The sequence below is a fragment of the Phoca vitulina genome, unplaced genomic scaffold, assembly GCF_004348235.1.
Source record: "Phoca vitulina isolate PV1807 unplaced genomic scaffold, GSC_HSeal_1.0 scaffold20, whole genome shotgun sequence".
Taxonomy (NCBI): domain Eukaryota; kingdom Metazoa; phylum Chordata; class Mammalia; order Carnivora; family Phocidae; genus Phoca; species Phoca vitulina.
Window position 1 is genome coordinate 2,849,157 of NW_022589723.1, and position 15,957 is coordinate 2,865,113.

Genomic DNA, 15,957 nt, shown 5'->3' on the forward strand with positions numbered 1-15,957 from the left:
TCAATGAAAGACATTTAAAAAAAATCAACTTAATCTAATCATCAAAGAGTCAAAGTTAATAAATGGCATGACGTTTCAATAAAGAGTAAAATGGGGAAAATTATTAGCGAACAAATTACAACTATATTTGGGTCTTATTGGTAAACCAAGATAATTTTTAAACTAAGTGCTCCTTAGGTGATCACAGAATGAAAGGGGATTTGCATGTGGGAGGAACCACATGCTTCAATAAAAGGAGAAAATGTGGAAAAAGGCCGCCACAAAGAACCCTAAATCATAATTTCAGTGACCTCAATTGGTGACTACCTGGGGCAGAGTAACACTGGCTTGCTAACTGCCTTACGGTGTCTAGGGCTGGGCTGCCCGGAGCTGGGCTCCTTCTTCCCAGCGCTCAGCCAGGGGCTGGGGCGCTTCAAGCCCTGGGTACTGCCAGTACCCAGGACAGGGCTCCAGTCAGCAGTACTTCACCCGCAAACTGGTTACTATGCCCCAGGGAGGATGGACTTGACTCTCTACATATGTAACTTCTCCTTTGATAATTTCACAGAATGGTAGATCCTAAAAAATTAGGCCTCATTCAAGATAATAAATTGCACCTTTCCGACAAGAACTTGCCTATTATTTGATTCCCTGGGAACATCTCCCTAGTTCCAGGGTCCATACAGATTCAACTATGGGTCTGGACCTGGCTTGCTGATTTATCTGTGATCTTCGATTTTCAAATCTTCAGTTCTGCATGTGTAGACGTTCTTCCCACTCTTTGGTCAAGCCCTCCTTTCCTCCCTCATCAAAACTTCCCCTCATTCTTTTGAGGCCCACTTCTTCCAGGAGGCCTTTCCTAACACTCATTTCTGATGATTCAGTGAGGATTGGTGCAGAGAAGTAGGTATCATGCTCATGCTCTCCCCTCACTTGTGTGCTGGAGCCTTGTGTCCATGCGAAAGCTAGTTTAGTTCTTTGGGCCTCAAGCTTCGTGTGTAGGATACACGGGAACCAGAGGATCCAATTCCCAGGATCATCTTTGGCTCACCAACTCCTCCCCAGTTTCCTGTCAACCTTCTTAATGCCAACTACTTTCAAGGTGCTACACCAGGCTCTGTGAGGCAGGCAGGGAAATGCTGCTCTTTCCATTCTAAGCGAGTTCACAATAATGAGCTGAGGAAGGTACGAAGCAAATTCAGGAACATGCACACATAGCTGAATGTAATAGGGTCACGTGAATATTATGGGGAAGAAACATGCTGGAGACTTTCTATAGGTCAAGAGAGCTATATTCCTACAAACTATTAACCCGATGTGCTTCAGAGACAAGTCTCCTTGTCAATGATTTTCTCTAATGTTTAGAATAGTGACTCGAATAGCACTGGTGTGGAGGAAATACTGGAAACTGTTGTTTATGTCCCTTGTCATAAGCATGTGAGTGTGTCTCTTCCAAAATAGAGACCCTGGAAAGGGAAAGAAATGTCCCTTTATCAGCACTTTCCCCTCATATGTACTATCCCATTTCTTCATTTCTTTCAGTTTTATTTCCAGCTCTTCTCCTACATACCCCCTCTCCTCTGAGCATCCAGTCACAGGAGAATATTTTATTATGATCTGTCCCTACCTTTTTTTAAGTTTTTATTTAAATTCCAGTTATTTAACAAACAGTGTTATATTAGTTTCAGGTGTACAATATAGTGATTCAACAATTCTATACATTGCTCAGTGTTCATCATGGTAAGTGTACTCTTCATCCCCATCACCTGTTTCCCCCATCCCCCCACCTACCTCCCTTCTGGTCACCATCAGTTTGTTCTCTACAGTTAAGAGTCTTTTTCCTGGTTTGCCTCTCTTTTCTTCCCCCTTTGCTCATTTGTTTTGTTTCTTAAATTCTACATATGAGTGAGATCATATGGTATTTATCATTCTCTGACTTATTTTGCTTAGCATAATACACTCTAGCTCCATCCATGTTGTTGCAAATGGCAAGATTTCATTCTTCTTTAGGGCTGAGTAATATTCCATTACACACACACACCACCTCCTCTTTATCCATCAATCGATGGACACTTGGGCTGTTTCCATAATTCGGCTATCATAGATAATGCTGCTATAAACATTGGGATGCATGTATTCCTTTGAATTAGTATATCTGTATTCTTTGGGTAAATACCTAGTAGTGAGATTGCTGGATCATAGGGTGGTTATCCACCTGTCCGTACTTTGTGTTTCTACTTCTACACCCTTACTTACCGTATTCCTGTTACTTCAACCCTGGATGCCCCTCCTCATTTAGGCTTATTAAAGGCTCTGGTTGAAGTCTATCCTAACTAGACTTCTAGAAATATTCTAGCCTAACAGGTGTCTCCAGCACTTATTTGTGCTACAATTCATTTTGCATTACACTCAGATTGAAAAAAATAATAATACATTTGCTTTTTACCTCTTCAGTGTGGTTGCGAATTCCCAGAGAGTACTGCCTATCTGTGCCTGCACCTCACAGAGTCTTGCCTGTAGCAGGTGATCACTTGTTCTCTGAGAAATCCTTAAAGAGCTCAATCTACGCATATGGTGGAAACACGAAGAACGACAGTTGTTCGCATGACGTGACAATAATACAGAATGGACGACAGGAATGGTTCAGAGACAACACAGAGCGAAGGATTTAGCCCTATCACTTCATCTACTCCTGCTGGCAGCAGGAACCTACCTGACTGGTGTCTATGGGGTATGGGATGAAAGAGGCTTGGGAGAGGGACTGGGTGGTACCCAGCAGATCTCTAACGCCTTCAGCGTCACGTTTATATTCTTTCACAGGCTCCAATCTCATCTTTTCTTTTGGAAGTAAGGCTTCATAGCAAGGGGCATAGCCAGAGGGAGGCAGGAACTTAAATTCTCCATGACGTCCACCCATCAGGAAACGCACTCTGTAACATTTGGAGAGACCAGGAAGAGAGAGGTTAAAAAAAGAAATCCCAGCCCAAGTACGTAAAAAATTCAAGATAAGGCCCCCTGCCCCCAAATTGTTTTGTTGGGAAGCGCCTGAATTCGGGTTCAGTACAGCGAACATCCGAAAGTACGCAATAAAGCAGTAGAGAGAATGGTCAGTGCAGGATCCTCAGTCGACCCGTGTCAGCTAAGTTCTTAAAAGTTAACTTATACAGAAATATCACTAGACTTTAAAAATCATGTTTTTCCTTACTCTAGTAGACAAGTCATTATTGCAGATATTATTACTAGAGTACTCAAAAGGTAACAGTGATGATGATACGATTCTCCAAACAGATCATACTGAAAGCACAGCATGGGGACTTCAAGTCTTTCTACTTGAGGGACATTACTCACATATTAATTAAAGAAAACGTGGCATAACTCTCTGGGGGAAATAGGAAATTGTAACCTTCAGAAGCAGGCACAAGATGAAGAAATGCCAGCATATTAAACACAAATGGTATATATGCCAGGTGCTATTACTTGAAGTGGTAACACTGCAGAGGCTGCAGTTCCCCAAAGCAGCCATACGAGGGCGACTCTGAAGAAGCATGAGCATGTGGCCGTAGCCTTAGGAAGCCAAATGGGCATCAAGTGTCTGCCCACTGGGGTGCCAGTGCCTTTAGTGCCTTTCCCAGGGGCACCACCACCCTGCTGGCATCCAGACCTGACACTCTGCTCCACTCCAGCAGTGCCTGCAGAGAGACCTCCCAGGAAGGGGGGAAGACACCTGGGGGTTCACAGGAATGGCAGGCACTGATTTCCAGTGTACTGAAGTCTTTCAATATGTGAATTCAGCATTCTGGCTGAATTTCAGCCTCACATATATAGGTTCGGTTACGGGTATAGTTACACCCCAAAGCTCCCCTTGCAAGGAAGAGAGGACGACAGTGAAGCATTTCAAAATGACACTTCATATTCTCCCAGGTTTGTAACAAGAAATAGAGCTTTTGTAAATCAACAGCAACCACATTAATCCGATGAGGAAATATGACCATGGTTTTAAGTCATTAAAACACAAAAAGATATGTAGCCTTGCAGGGGCAACACTCGTTTCCCACAGGAAAAATCAATACATACATGTAGCATCTGCTCTCAACACTCTCACCCTCCTCCTCCCTCTGCTGAACAACGAGTTACTGAACCCGTATGACGTGCTGTTCTCTGCACGGAAGACTCGGCAATGAACAAAGACTACAGTGTCCCTGGAGTCACAGAGCAGGCATCCAACTAGAAAAACAGTCATAATTACTGATGGGGAGATATCGAGGAAGGAACAAAGAGGGCAATGTGGAATAACTCTGGAAAGAGGGTGGCTCTTAGATTGGAGTGCAGGAAGGCCTCTCTGAGGAGGAGATGTGAGCTAACCCTGTGGGATAAAGAGGAGCTAAGGAGTCTAAAATCTGGAAGAGGAAGGGCGCCTGGGTGGCTCAGTTGGTTAAGCGACTGCCTTCGGCTCAGGTCATGATCCTGGAGTTCCTGGATCGAGTCCCACATCGGGCTCCCTGCTCGGCTTCTCCCTCTGACCCTCCCCCCTCTCATGTGCTCTCTCTCATTCTCTCTCTCTCAAATAAATGAATAAAATCTTTAAAAAAAAAAAAAATAAAATCTGGAAGAGGAACATTCCAAGCAGAGAGGAACAATATGTGCCAAGGCCCCGAGGCAGGAAAGAGCTTGGGTGGAGAGCCCAAGGGGCAGGAGAGGAGGTGGGGGTGTGCAGTGTGAGATCAGGTAGGGTCTGTGAGCCATGGCAAGAAGAGGAGATTGTATTCCAGGCGGGAAGCTTTGGAAAGACTTTAAGGAGAAGAAATGCAAGATTCTTCTCGCTGCTCTATGTTAACAGAGAAGCAGACCAATTAACCGGTATTTGGAGGCACCTGACACCAAACTAGTCACAGTGGGAGAGGAGGACAGTCTGAACCAATGTGATGATGGACAAGATGGAAAACAACAGACAGATCCCAGTTTTGTTTTGGAGTAAGGATTGTTAGGAACCGCTGATGGAGGGGGCTGGAGTGGGCACGTGGGTGCGGGGGGATGAGGTATGTGGAGGAAGGGTTATGACCTAGCAAAGCTCTCACAGCAAGGCTCTCCACCAGGCCTCACTTACTTTCGCTCGAATGTTCTGGTAGGGCAACCTTACAAGAGAGGCTCAGTGTTGGCTGAGTAATTGTGATTGCAGAAGTGGCCTAATTATGAAACCGGAAAATAAAACTCTCTCCAAGTGGGAGATATTAAGGTTTTTTTTTTCTACCCAATACAAATTCTTTATCCAAACAGCATTTTAACAAAATGCTGTTTTAAAATTAATTATAGAAATCATATGAAACCCCCCACTTTCCCATTTTAAAGTACTAAACAATGATATAGAATTAGAACCACAATAGTCCCTTCTGAATGGTCCTACATTAAATGTTACATAACGGGGCAAGATATACGTGTATTAAGAATATGCACAATGACATTAAAACAAAATTGAGTCATTAGCCTTCAATGTTACTAATTTAGTGAACCTTCAGGAAATAATGACTAAGCCTTGAAATTATTGGTTGAGAAGTTCCCAATTCAACTGCAACATAGCAGATTGTGTTACTGACATGCTGAAACTGTGGGATAGAACTAGATCTTTTTGAGCAAAAGAAGAGTGTGGGACTTTTTTCTTTTTTTTGCCTCTCTCTTCTCCTTGAGCATCCTTTCTGTGAGAAACTGAATGCCCAGGAGCTCGTACAGCAAGTGTATTCTTTGTTACTCACTGGCGTACAGATTCTAAGAACAAGTAAATCATTTCCTACGAGGTCTTCTAGCTGGACTTAATTATTCATGAGCTGTCTTGCCAGTTCTGTTTCGTTTTAAAAGTTCTCTTACATTTTAACATCTGCTGTCATCTTCTGGATAGAGAGCAAATCAAGAAAGGTGGAGTTCCACACAGCACATAGGGAAAATCACCATTTCTGTTTTTATATTCAGTTATTAAAAAGAGAATAGTTTGGTTATAAATCTTCATCTCATTTCCTCTAATGGCCACAAAAACTGTACAATGAAAAATTTACATAACCAGAAATCAGTGTTTACTGCTCACTGAAGCATCTGTCTCCAAACATCATTACGCTGTGCTTCAGTGGGCGGAAAAAAGGGTCCTGCCGGACAGAAGGTCTGCCTTCTGCCCCTCGGCAGGTGGGATTGGACAAGAGCTGGGGCCAGGCACCCCTACTGTCTGTGGCTCCTTCCCTCGCTGCCCAGAGTCTCTGGGAAGGGCTCCAACAAACCACAACTAATATTGGTGGTCCTCCTCAGAACTCTTTCTGGGAGATCCAGACTGGCCAGGTCAAAGGAAATAGCTAGCGATAAGGACAGGCTTGAAGAAAATAATCAAAAGAAACACCTGAAACTCACTTTAATTATGTGAAGACATTAAAATGGGATTCCCCCTCTGTCTTAGAGTTTCAGCAGAGGTCCCACAGGCAGATAATTCAGAGGATGCTAATCTGTGCACACCCTGAAGTGGGATGCTGCATCCACTATGAGAGTCCGTCATAAAATGATGAAGCCAATGAAAGGAAGATAAGTCATTTGGAGGGAACTGTCAGGGAGAAAGGGAAGGGAGTGCTCTCCTATCTGAAATCAAATGCTGAGTGCTTAAGAACCACTGAGAAGTTTGCAAGTGTCCCCTGGAATTTAGTGAGGGACATGTTTGCCTGGTGACAGAACAGACAGAGAGAGGGAGAGAAGGAGACAGAGGGACACAGAAGACCTCAAGGGAAAGAGCTGCCCTTCTGCTCAGGGTGGGGCCAAGGACTATGTTCCTGGAAGGCCAGATAGACTCCACGAGTGAGCCGCCTGTCAGCCATCTTGAAAGGAATTATGCCCAGAGAGGCAAAGGACTGTGCCGAGATCAGAACCCCGGGGACTGGGCGAAGTGGGAGGCCTGTGCGCACGGCGGGGCGGGGGGGAGGGCAATACAGAGTAGGGCTGGGGGTCAGCCAGAACGCAGCGGCCAGCACAGGTGGTAAAGCGTGTGTGGAAAGAACTGCAGGGAGATGCTCCCGGCCTAAGGCTCCACGGAAACTACACTAGGGCCCCAGAAGAGAAAGCTGCTACACGTCATTACACAAAGGTGTGCTGCCAGCCACAGCTGCACCAACTCCCACCCCCACAGGCTGTGCCCCTCCCCCGCAGCACCCAGGCAGCTCCCCCTCGGCTCAGCAGGGGGTCGGAGACAGAGCTGGTTGACCCTGGAGGAGCCCGGCCTCTGGCTGCAAGCCCAATGGGAAGGCCTCACACATCAACTGCATACAAATTTGAGCTTTTATAGCCACCAACTGCATACAAATCTGAGTTTTTACTGAGTTTTGATGTTACCAACAAGACTGTTCTCATTCTTATAAGGAGTAATAAAGGTTACAGAGGCTGCCTGAGAACTTGCCCAGAGCACGAATTCGAAGGGGTAGCAAGAAAAACAACAAAGTTACAGATACCTAGTCTACTTCTTTCAATAAATCCAGTTATCTGGCACTTAAGGTTTATGATTTGAATCCTTTGTCCCACTCATAAATGAGAATTTTCCAATGAGAATGTAAATCTCTCTTCTCCAGGTGCATTCTTCCCTGCTCCTTGGGTTCTACAGAATCTCCTGGCCTCACAGATGATAAATTTAAAATAAAAAGATAATTTAAGAACTGAGTTCATTAAAATTAGTCCTTCTTGATCCTTCGGTCAAGGATCCTTGATCCCTTTTCTCTACATGAATGGATTTTAAAATCAATTTCATTAATCAATTTAATCTCTTCCACTAAAGTACCTGTTATCATCTTCTTGAGTTCTTCCTAAAACTTAAGACATTCCATCAGCTCTCAAAGAAGGTTTCTTTCTTTCTTTTTTTTTTCCTTCCTGAAGTGATTACAGCAAGTGACTGTGCCCTTAGATCCCTCCACCTCAGAGATGAGCAATAGCTTCATTAATCTCCTGGGAGTAGTGAAATTTGGGGATATGTGGAGGAATTTTTGATTTACTGACTGATTTTGAAAACAGAGCAAATTGTATTGAAAAATCCCTGCTAGCATTTGCAACTTAATCTTTTGAGACTTAGGCATTGTGGCTTGCCAATTTGCAGAAGAGATGAGACTACCTAGTGTAAGTTCTCAGATATGAAAGACTGACCCATGAATAAAAAATACAGTAAAAATCAAGACAAGGCTTTGTCATGCTCAAGAAGGATGACTCGGGTTCCTTATCCATAGCTTACTAGCAAACATGTGATGTCACTTGAGTCTGTCTTACTGGATGTCTCATTCCTCTCCTCCGCTATTGAATCTCTCCCAGACAGTGGGGAAGGTGGTGTTCCAAAGAAGAAAAGGATACAGGCTGTGGTTAAGAGGAGGAAGAATTAACAAGCTTTGGCCGACCTGAATTCAACTCCTAAGTCATGATTCATAATTGCATCTTCAGTCCTTATTGCTAAGATGGGAGAACAATCTGAGTGATGTGTTCCCACACTCATACTGCTTTCTGGCCAGTGTCTGATGAAAGCCCAGGGCAATCCAGCCAGTGCTCATCATGTTCTCCACAGAGGTATATTTATCTCAGCAATAATTTCCACAGCGTTGACCACAGCAAGCTGGAAATAGTGAAGCTGTTGGGTTACCTGAATTTTAGCCAAGTCTGGTAGATACCAACAGAAAACAAACAGCAACCACAAATACCAACCACCTTTGGATATTGTAGTTTTTATAAATTTGAAAGGGCTGGTAAAAGAGTTATGTGAGACAATTAAATAGCTCTATGGGGAGTTTAACTATGGCTATAAAATATATTCTACTACAGCAATTAACTCATCAATTTTCTGCAAAACAAAAAGTATCACCCCAAATTCACTATACGCTGTGGCTTCTGTGTCACGTTATCCATGCAGTTCATGCCAAGATGCCACCTCGCAGGGTGAGACTATATTTTAATAAGGGGTTTGCTGGCATATAAGTAACTCAACCTTTTGGGACCTAAATTCTGTCCTATAACCAAACAGCGTTGTTACATTGAAGGCCTACTGCATGAATAGTATCCACGAACAAACCACACTGAGAAGAAAACTAAGGAGGCACATTCATAATAGTTAGAAAAGAGAGTACATATTGGTTTGTGGATTTTGTTAGTAATTACTCATGCTGCCTTTGACTTCACTGTGGGTAAATATAATTGAAAAAGATTTTTGCTCTTTGATGACTGCTAGCAGGGACATCTTAATCAGGTATTATTAACAACATAGTTTGTAGTTACAAAAATAATTATGGGGTCACAAATTCAAGACTGTGACCTCAGCAAAAACCAATAATTAGGAGGAAATGGGGCTGTAAAAGAGAAATCTAGTTTAGAAGCCACACAGAAGTTGAAAATAAATATGAGAAACAATCCTGAATGCTTCTATGATTGGAGAAGGCTCTCTTCCTAGATAGGCATAAGCTTGTACCTTGCTGGGAGAGACACTATAAAACCAGGCAAGTATTCTACTATATCGGGTGAAAACAAAAATTTCTTTTCAAATGTATTGTTATTATTTTGTATATGAAAAATAAAGCCTTGTTCTTTTAGCTTTTAAATTTACATTTTTGAGAGTAGTGTCATCCTTAACATGTAGGACTGCTTTAAGAGGGCCTCAGCAATTTTTTTTTTTTTGAGAGAGAGAGAGAGAGAGAGAGCGCGAGCATGTACGCTTGAGTTGCAGGGGAGGGGCAGAGGGAGAGAGAGAATCTTAAGCAGGCTCCATGCTAAGCATGGAGCCTGATGTGGGGCTGGATCTCACAATCTTGAGATCATGACCTGAGCCGAAATCAGGAGTTGGATGCTTAACCCACTGAGATACTCAGGCGCCCCAGGCCTCAGCACTTCTGTTCTGCCTTCCTCACCTTGACCACTCACAGTGGAACTTGGCACAGGTCCGACAACCAGAGGACTCAGTCGCCTGATCAACAGTGTTATTAACCATATTTATTTTCAATAAGATACTTTAATAAACTTGGAATTAATATCCTGGTTTCTCTCTCTAGCTTTCTGTACAACTGAACTAAAGTAGTATAGGGAGAAACTTCTGGGTTTCAGCACCAAATCATAGATTACCAGTTGATATGAGAGTAAGTACTGGTATATTGATCCCATTTGCTCACAAATAAAAATAAATTAATTGGCTACTCTCCAACATAGGAGCAGCACTGAGAATGACCAAAGATATCATGTGAGAGACTTGGATGTACTTCATTAAAATGTATTTCCCAAATGTGCGCTCAGTTCCATCTCTCCTCAGATCATGTCATGTTCTGAGAACCAAAGACAGGAATATGTCAGAGGTGATGTTTTCCTGATAGAGAGGAGGCTTGAGAGACATCAAACCCCCTGGCACCACGTTTTAGATTACCATCTGTTCAGGGGTTCTAAGGAAGAAGCTCTCATAGCTAAGGTATAAACTTTTCAAGTCAACACATCTGGATTTTTCAGTTTCTTAAATTCTCTCACCAGTTGTGCCTTATAAATGGACAAGAAAAAGAAGTTGTCTAACCTTGGAACTTAGCTTCTCTTTTTCCTGTGCACTGAGAAGGCTGCATGCTCTGCTAACCTGGACAAGAGATGCTAGAAGCATCTTCTATATGTGGATACATTTGAGTCGCCTATTTCTTCACCTGCTAGCTACAGTTCTTTGCTAAGAGATTTCAATAAGTCCTCACCAAAAAAAACAAAAAAAGTTCTATCTCATTGCTCTGAGGGATATTGGATGGATGAGTTAATGATTAAAAATCATTATATGAAACATCGCCAAAGGCAAGGGAAGCAAGGGCAAAAATGAACTATTGGGACTTCATCAAGATAAAAAGCTTTTGCACAGCAAAAGAAGCAGTCAACAAAACCAAAAGACAACCGACAGAATGGGAGAAGATATTTGCAAATGACAGATCAGATAAAGGGCTAGTATATAAAATCTATAAAGAACTTATCAAACTCAACACCCAAAGAACAAATGATCCAATCAAGAAATGGGCAGAAGACATGAACAGACATTTTTCCAAAGAAGACATCCAAATGGCCAACAGACACATGAAAAAGTGCTCCACATCGCTTGGCATCGGGGAAATCCAAATCAAAACCTCAATGAGATACCACCTCACACCAGTCAGAATGGCTAAAATTAACAAGTCAAGAAACGACAGATGTTGGCAGGGATGCGGAGAAAGGGAACCTTCCTACACTGTTGGTGGGAATGCAAGCTGGTGCAGCCACTCTGGAAAACAGTGTGGAGGTTCCTCAAAAAGTTGAAAATAGAGCTACCATACGATCCAGCAATTGCACTACTGGGTATTTATCCCAAAGATACAAATGTAGGGATCTGAAGGGGTACATGTACCCTGATGTTTATAGCAGCAATGCCCACAATAGCCAAACTATGGAAAGAGCCAAGATGTCCATCAACAGATGAATGGATAAAGAAGATGTGGGGTATATATACAATGGAATATTATGCAGCCATCAAAAGGAATGAAATCTTGCCATTTGCAACAACGTGGATGGAACTGGAGGGTATTATCCTGAGCGAAATAAGTCAATCAGAGAAAGACATGTATCATATGACCTCACTGATATGAGGAGTTCTTAATCTCAGGAAACAAACTGAGGGTTGCTGGAGTGGTAGGGGGTTGGAGGGATGGGGTGGCTCGATGATAGACATTGGGGAGGGTATGTGCTATGGTGAGCGCTGTGAATTGTGTAAGACTGCTGAATCACAGACCTGTACCTCTGAAACAAATAATACATTATATGTTAAAAAAAAAAAAAAAAAAAGAAGACAGCCGGAAGGGAATGATGAAGGGGGTGGAAATCAGAGGGGGAGATGAACCATGAGAGACTATGGACTCTGAGAAACAAACTGAGGGTTCTAGAGGGGAGGGGGGTGGGGGGATGGGTTAGCCTGGTGATGGGTATTAAAGAGGGCACGTTCTGCATGGAGCACTGGGTGTTATGCACAAACAATGAATCATGGAACACTACATCAAAAAAAAATATCATTATATGAGATTGTTGTATGGACTTACGAAAGTCCATTATTCAGCAGACTAAAAAAGGTCCTTTTCTCCAGAGATCTGACTTCTGGCTAAGCACTTCTCTCAGATGGGATACTTGAGAAGCAGGTGTATGTACTTGCTTTGAAAATAAGTAAAACCCAGAAAGTGGGATGTGGTCAAAACAAATGAAGAAGGGAAGGGCAGTGATGCTGGGTGACCAAGGCCATTAGCTACCCAGGGAAGTATGGTCCTGGGAACGGACTGCTCAAAGTGACCTTGTTTCTCCAAATAAGGTATTGAGCCAACAGGTGGCTAACCAAATGCTGTTACATTGTATCTAGATTTCTACTCATTCTCTTTCTTCCTGGGGAATAAAGTGGGGAGGATGTACAATGGGGCATATGCTTGTTCACCACCCTGCCCCCGACTGCCAGAGGTCTCTGTTCCAATCAGTTCTCTTTGTGTTTCCAGTGTCTCCTTCAGCAATGCTCCTTGTTTTCTACATGCTTCTTATGGATATCAGTGAAGAACGACAGGTTACGTCACATTTAAAATAGGAGAACTGGAATTCCTCAGCGGAGAGAAACACAGGCAAAAAACTTGCAACTCTAGAATACAGTCCTTGGGGCTGATAGAAGATTCTCTGGCTTGAAACACTGATGAGTAGATTTGCAGCCCTAGTAAGGTTTTCCTATAGTGGGTCTCCATTTGTTAAAAGAATCTCAAACAATGATAATATTTAATTTAAACATATTGTATCCACCTACATGAATAGATTTATAAATATTTGCATGTATGTATCTGTATATTGTATCACTCTGTATGTTTGCAAACATACATTAGCTTATACCACGTGTATTTGCATATCTGCATCAAATGCCAAAGGCTGAATATCATTTCCAAAGGATAATTCTTTATTTCTAAATTATTTAACTGAAACAGAACTAAAATTCTGTCCTCTGTTGGAAGATATGTGAACATGTCTTAGTTTATCAGTCTACCTGAGGTGCTGAGGCCTATCACGGTGGTGTCACTTTGGAAATCCATCCCCAAGCTCTGAGATGGTTTCTTTGTGGTCTGAACTCCAAGCATCTGTTCTTCACACCCCTCCTCTTATGGCTCTTTCCAATGGCTTCCACGGAAACCAGTGTGATTCCAACTGTGTTGACTCTAGTTTCCCACTCAGTTGACTGTGATCTCTTTAACAAGCAAGGATCAAGAATGACTAAGAAAATCTTGGGGAAGAAGACTTATAATGGGGTCTTGTCTTACAGACATTAAAACATATAGTCGCACTAAAATAATACAGCATCTAACTGGTACAAGAGAAGGCGCAGAGCAGTGAACACAATAGTTCGCAACAGTATGTAGAAAAACAGCATGTGTAGTATAAATCCAACTTAACATAAAAATATTGAGATAGATAAATGAAAAGGTAATATGATTATCTCTGGGTGGTACGATTTTGGGTTCTTGGTTGTTCCTTGACTTGCATTATTTTTATAAAAGGGAAAAACAAAAAACAAAAAAATAAAACTAAGTGTGAAAATGTAAATCATAAACTGGGAAAAATATTTGAAACCAATAAGGTAGTATTTTAAATAGTCTTAACATAGAAAAAATTGCCCCCAAAATTAATACCAGAAAGGCAGAGAACATGAAATAAAAACATTGGGCTGAGATAACATGTAAAAACAATAAGCATAAAAAATGCTTAACCACACTGGTATATTGGTAATCAAAGAAATAGAAAATTAAAACTTTAAGTTATTCTCAAATTGGCAAAGATGAAAAATAACCAATAACAGTAAAAGTTAATGAAGATCCAATTGGTTGGTTATTCCCATATGTTGCTTTAAATGATACCATAGGCCCAAATCCTTTATCTGAAAATTTTGGAGTTGTGTTTCAGACTTCAGAATTCTTTAGGTTTTAAAAAAGAAAGTCTACATAGTATATATTAACTAGAACCCCCAGCCAGGTGAGAGGGTGAACCCCATAATCAAACACATTAATATTTCTTCAGTTAAACATGCAAATATTCAAAAGAAGGGGAATAAATGAAAGACAAAAAGTAGCCTCATTTCTGTTGGCAACAGTTTTACCACAAAATGAGTTCAGGTCAAATGAGTTATAAAAAAGATTTTGAGATTTCAAAATTGTTGATCATGATTTCTGAAGTGTTCCATACAATCTTCCTGAAAATCTACTTGGCCACATGATTATAAATTTAGACTTTAAAAAGTTCATACCTTTTGACTTCCTTCTAGGAGGATCTTAACAGAAATGCAGACAAAGAGTTATGCTCAAGGATGTCCATAATAATTTTATTTTTAAGATAAAAATGGAATTGGCATGAAAGTCTAAAAACAAAGTAATGGCTATATTATGGATAAATAAAAGGATATTATATGGCTATAAAAACTGTTTTAGGGGGCACCTGAGTGGCTCAGTCATTAGGCGTCTGCCTTCGGCTCAGGTCGTGATCCCAGGCTCCTGCGATCGAGCCCTGCATCGGGCTCCCTGTTTGTCAGGGAGCCTGCTTCTCCCTCTCCCACTCCCCGCTTTTGTTCCCTCTCTTGCTGTGTCTCTCTCTGTCAAATAAATAAAATCTTAAAAAAAAATTGTTTTAGGAGGATATATAATGACTCAAGAAAAGGTTCATTAATGTATTGTTGAATGAAAAATAATCAAGACATAAAACTTCATATACAGTGTGATGTCAATTAAAAAATCCTCATATATGTGTAGAATAAAATACACCAAAATATTAGCAGACATTAAATGTTGAGATCATAGATGATACGGTCTTATTTATAACTGTATCTTTCATATTTTTAATAATGAGCATGTAATTTTTAATATAATTATTAAAGCAAGGTTCTACATAGATCTTATTTATCTTACTACATGAGGACATTATAAAACTTTTGGCGGTAGGTATGTATTCAACAAGTATCTACTGAGTCAGTGATTCTGGATCGCTCTTCTGCTTTCACTATCATTTTGGGAGGGTCATGTGGGGAAGTCACTCATGGTGTGGAAGTCCTGAGGAACGTTACTATGCTCCCCAGCTCACAGGAGTGGTGGGGAGGTGAACTAACAGCTACTCTTCATGAAATCATAGCCGTCACTTACTTGACACCTGCTGAGAAGCTCACCACAGGGAAGAAGAGCCCATCTGTGTTGAAGTTCTCAAACATCCCCTGCACAGGCTGCCCATTGATGCGGAAGGAGATGCTGGGCACTCCGAGGTCGAGGCAACAGCTCACCACGTCATCTGATCTCAGGAGGTGCTGGTTGATGGATGCTACGGCTCTGGGTATGCGGCCTGGTGAGCAAACAACAAGAAGGTGTGTGGGACTCTGGAGAAGGCACTCACAGGCCACCGGTGGGAGGTGGGGAGGTATGGTGGCACACAGGAGGTCTGGATATGCTACTGCATTTGAAACACAACTGGGCTCTCCCAGTGTGAGGTGAGCAATGAGAAAGGATTTCCTGAGCTTGTGAGTAGGCAGCCAGAGGTAAGAGGAGTCTCAGAGGAAACTCTCCAACTACCAGCAATGAGAACGGACATGAATTCAACCCCCTCAACGTGTGCTCAGATTCTGGCTTGGTGTCTAAAGTAACAAACACATTCCTTTGCTGGGTGTGGGTCCTAAGGCATGCATGTGTGCATGCCTGCATGCCTGCATTTGTGCATGTGTTTATTCACAGATGTCCAAAGACCTTGCCCTCTTCCAGTTCCTCTAAAAGATATGGCCACTTTAGCCCTGGATGCAGAAGCCATCAAAGTAAATAAAAGCAAGGTCATCCAGCCATTAAACCATGCAGCACAGTTTGCTTGTTTGTTTTAAAGAATTCTATTAGTTCATACCATCAGGGAAACACATCACCCATTATATACTGTATGGGTGATTTTTGTTGCTATTACCGCATATCTCTT

General features: G+C 41.9%; 1 protein-coding gene across 1 annotated transcript in view; it reads right to left on the reverse strand.

The window, feature by feature from the left end:
- The window catches only part of RYR3 (ryanodine receptor 3), a 504,411-nt gene that overhangs the window by 202,579 nt on the left and 285,875 nt on the right, over positions 1 to 15,957 (reverse strand). The window contains exons 19-20 of the mRNA XM_032417231.1: positions 15,150 to 15,342; positions 2,693 to 2,909 (exon numbers count right to left, since the gene is read on the reverse strand). Coding sequence (XP_032273122.1) covers positions 2,693 to 2,909; positions 15,150 to 15,342 — 410 coding nt within the window. The remainder of the gene's footprint in view (positions 1 to 2,692; positions 2,910 to 15,149; positions 15,343 to 15,957) is intronic.